General features: G+C 30.2%; 1 protein-coding gene across 1 annotated transcript; it reads right to left on the bottom strand.

Annotated features, from left to right (window-relative positions):
- Positions 1–722: 722 nt before the first annotated feature.
- Positions 723–1,810, bottom strand: LOC149549950 (ubiquitin-NEDD8-like protein RUB2). Its single transcript, XM_089794397.1, has 3 exons — positions 1,718–1,810; positions 982–1,241; positions 723–831 (listed from the first exon to the last, which is right to left on the bottom strand). The coding sequence occupies exons 1-3, from the start codon at positions 1,808–1,810 to the stop codon at positions 723–725; spliced, it is 462 nt and encodes a 153-aa protein (XP_089650523.1).
- Positions 1,811–4,789: the final 2,979 nt, after the last annotated feature.

Below are 4,789 nucleotides of genomic sequence, written 5' to 3'. Positions count from 1 at the left end.
AAGGCCTTCATTAATGAATACTAATGCCAACACAGCACAAATTTCTGTTAAGTGTACCTCCATTGGATATTCTGATCAGGACATCTCTATTAGGTTTGTTTCTAGTAAGTCCACCGCCATTCAGTTATACTGCACTTGTTCTGATTCATTTGGGCATGGAATTATATGATACATACATCCAATTCAATCTACATTTAACTGTTTAACACCATTATATTGAAAACTTCTCTGAAAAGTTGTATTTAACTGTTTAACACAATTAATATATTACAGCATATTGTACATAACTATAATACTGCTTATCAGAATTTTACGTCCACGTCAAAATGGATACTGAGATATCAATTATACGTGCAAACTACAGCATCGTCATAAGCATCCAGGTTACTCACGCAGATATGCATTGTTCATTAGTAATCAATATATAATATAAAAGGAATACTTGTATTCATATTCATTCATTTCTGAGGCGCCAAGAAGATACGAAAATCAAACATTGAGATGCGAAACATGTAGATTTAATATAGTTAAAAAGGAAAAATAAATCATGGAGTAATGTAGCTTAAATGCTTTATTCGTAACATGAAGACAAACAGCACCATAAAAGCTGTAGGCACGAGATTGACGAATAAACATTAAGAAAAAATTAAGTTCAACTTCTATTCTTCGGATGTTGTTTAAACCATTTGGAATATGCTGATGCATAATTCTAAATAAGTCTATTAACGGCCACCACGCAAAGCAAGTACAAGGTGTAGAACACAGCCTCCCTGAACACCATATTGTTCCAGTTTAGCATCATCATTCATTTGCCTTCCCGCATATATGAGCCTGCCGAACAATATTCAACATTGAGATCAAAAATAGTATTTTAATGTTGTTTCAACACCTTACCATATCTCTTACTTCTTTCCATTCTCTAAAATACCAGGAAATTGAAACTCCTAAGGAAGCTACAATTATGTCAAGAAAACTTCCTGCCTTTGCTGTAGCGGTGGTATTCCCTCCTTTTGCTCAACCATCTCTTTGATCCGTTGGATGGTATCAGTGGGTTCGATATTAAGCTCTACCTCTTTCCCGGTTAGGGTTTTCACCTTGATTGAAAGGCCTCCCCTTAACCCTAATCTCAAAAGCAGAGTTGATTCCTTTTGGATGTTATAATCCGCAAGAGGTCGTCCATCTTCTATCTCTTTCCCATTAAATATTAACCGCTGCTGATCTAGTGGGATACCTTCCTTGTCCTGTAACAACACAATCAATTGCAGTACAAACTCAATACAGGTAGAAAAATATGCTCAAGAGAACAATAACATACAAATTCCACTACTAAAATAAAACGGTCATCTTCGATAAGAGATAGGCATAAGATACACTTAAAAATGTAGTAAAACATATATCAATTGTAAATATAATAATTGCTTTGGATCAAGATAAATGTAGGTTTTACAGGGACTGAATCCTAAAAGTATCAAAATATAATGATTAAAACGATGAAATCTAAAATTACAATTATGGCTGCAAAAATAATATAATGATTTAAACCATAAAATCTAAAATTACAATTATGCTTGCAAAAATAATCCATGGAAATTTCCAGCATCTTAAAATCAGAAAAAATAATAATTGTTATAAAAAGCTGAAATTTAATGAGGACTCAAATGCCAATTAATAAAAGGAATGAAAATCAGAAAACTAATCCTCTACAAATGTTACACACTTGAATTTTTGCCTTAACGTTTTCGATGGTAGCACTGGTCTCGACCTCAACGGTGATAGTATCTCCTGTCAGGGTCTTCACGAATATCTGCATCTTCGTGTTCTTTTCTAAATCTCCTTAATCAGATGTGAGCTATAAACCTCCTTAATAATTTATGGTCGAAGTCACATGAACATATAGAAGGTTCAGGGGAAGACAAAGAACTGTTATGATAGCAACCAACCAAACTGTTTCCTACAACTGAATAAAAGCTTGCGAATAATGAGACAGAGAAAAATTAAAAACATCAAATACAATGTGCTGTGGCACAATAAATATTTATTTTATTTCTTATATCATAATTTTAAAATGAATACATAGTGTCTTTTTATAGACAAGCATACAATATTCTAGAGAATTCTATCATTAGCCGACAAGACAAATTATATACATATTTCTTGAAAATACTAGCCAACTTAAACTTATGGAAAATGCTTCAGTCCACACAACCTAAACCTAAACTTAATAATTTAGAAAATACTTCAGCCAACACAACCTAAATCTAATACTCTAGAAATATCTATTATGCCTTTACATTTCATTTGAGGGAAATTACACATTCCAACAAATAACATCCGAAGAACAAATATATATAGATTTAATGAAAGAAGTATTAATTCACCCAGCTGCCCACAACTAAAGATGGGGGAGGCTATTTAAATTATTGGGACCCAATATCATTAGAAATAAATTTAAATATTAAATTTTTATGTTTCGGCCATTTTTCTTAAAGAAGAAAAATTGTAGTTTATTATAAGAAGGTTGTTTCAACTTATATAGTAAAATTTTGTAGATTCTACTCATCAGGTACTCTATTATTATTTAGAGTTTTGTGTATTTTATCTAGCTATTTGAGTTATCTTATGTTAGAAGACAAACTTGTGGTCATGTGATATTGTTGCAATTATAAATTTTTTCTAACTAAAGTTAAATTGAGTTACTTTTTAAGGTTTTTAAAATAAATATATAAAGGAAAATGTATTGTTAGGTTTTGTATTTAAAGAAATTGAATACATTTATTTGAATCATTCTCGCATTTCAACAAACATTTGATTATTATTTGTATTCTTATTTTTTAATATGTCTACAAGAATGATTTTCATTTGATATACACATTTTAGGAATATATATGTATCAATAGAGATTGATATGTTCAATTATTTATTCATATTGACCCAATAGGAAATTACTAGCCCTACAAGGCTATAAAATATTGAAAATTCATAGATATTAGGAAACATAGAAGTCAAGACACAATTCACAAAGTCAAAATAAGTTGTCCATGTGCTACATTGTACAAGATTTTAAGTAAAATAGATATCCATAATGATTGATTGTCCCTAATCTCCTAACTTGATGTCACAAATTTTGAAGAAAGCTTTTCTTTTAGTGTAACCATTAATTTTTTAAATTTATTACTTTTTATCCTAACATGTTTGTGTATGTGTCTTTGTGCACGAAATACATGCACGTGTGTCTATGTGTGTATGTGTTCATATGTGTGTGTAAGTGAGTACATGTTTATTTAATGGGTTTGTGTTCATGTGCACATGTGTGTGTAGGTGCATGTGCATACAACTCAATGTTACATGTGTGCATGTGTGTGCAGGTGCATGTGTGCATGTGTGTGTTCGTTTAATTGAAATTAGTACACTTATTTCCTATTTACTTGTATTGATTAATTATTAGGTTATTGATTATCACTAGTATTAAGCTTATTAAATTTTGTTCATTATGTTTGTATCCATGCATTTTAGATTTTTCTAAAATACATTGAAGATTTCTTTTTAAAAATTAAATAACTAAATGATAGAAAATATTGTTTTACTTCAAACTTTGAGAATTCAATAGAGCTCATACAAACTTATCTTTTTGTTTGTTTCAAAGAATGGTTAAAGGCAAATTTTCACTAATTTGTTAAGTTTATATTGTGTTTTTTTCCTCATTCAAAGTGCACACACCTAAGGAAAAGGAATGGGGGAGAAAATATGTAGCCTTGCATGGAGTGTAAATGCAATCTATACAAGTTGAAATCAATGCCTCTCTTTGGAAGTTTTTTAGGAAGCCATTCCTTCTCTATTATTTCAATTGGACATAGTGCATTTTCTTATTGCTCATTAAATGACTTGGAAAGTATACCTTCCTTTACAATTTAATGATAAATCCTTGGTAAGCAAGTCACATGTTTATTTTTCAAGTTGTTCATTTCTTATTAATAAAATATTTTTTTTCTTTCAACTATTTTCTACTTACTTATAGTAGGAAGGTCATATGTTTCTATGATGATTCATTTTGAGATTGTTTTCGTGTTCTGAAATAGATTGCATTATATATAGTAATATGTGACCTAGTTAAAGGCTATAGGTAGGATGCATGACAAAGCAATGTAATAAATTTGTTAAGCCAATCTTTAAGTGTTTTGAAGCTTGTACTAAAGAGATTGTGGATTTCTTCAAGAGCTCAAATTTTGTGGAAGTAAATGCATTTAGATCCTTGATCCACATGATCTTAATGCATGGTTATTGACACACTTTGTCAAAGGTAATCAAAGACAACCAATTATTGATTAATAGAAGAAAGTTCAAGAAATAGTTCAATTTTTTTTGCATAGCTTCTAATGTAATATGAGTCATTTGATCTCCTAGAGCCCACACTATGAATAATGCAATATTCAATCATTTGATTGCTTGCAATCCACACTATAAATTGTGATATTCAAACTTTTCAGTCTATATTCCTTAAGTCTTGGTTGGTATATATTAGTGAATTTCAGGAAGTCCATATAATGAGTTTTATTTTTATAAGTGAACTCATCAATACAAAATTATTTCATTTGAATTCTCATTCATGTGTTTCATTATTTCTTATGAACTATAACAATATTCTTGTATGATCTTATATATCTAGTTACAAATATGTAGGAGAAATGTTTATAATAATTGTGTTACATAACCTTTCTTTGGAGGAAAAGCTTACTGGGTAAGTGCATAAATATGGTGTTGAAAATGGGGGATATAAGTGAACACAATTCTC

This window comes from Cupressus sempervirens, chromosome 7 (assembly GCF_028749045.1).
Source record: "Cupressus sempervirens isolate cs-2001-9-10 chromosome 7, ASM2874904v1, whole genome shotgun sequence".
NCBI lineage: Eukaryota > Viridiplantae > Streptophyta > Pinopsida > Cupressales > Cupressaceae > Cupressus > Cupressus sempervirens.
The sequence above is the reverse complement of the archived record's forward strand: the minus strand, read 5'-3'. Positions and strand labels throughout refer to the sequence as shown.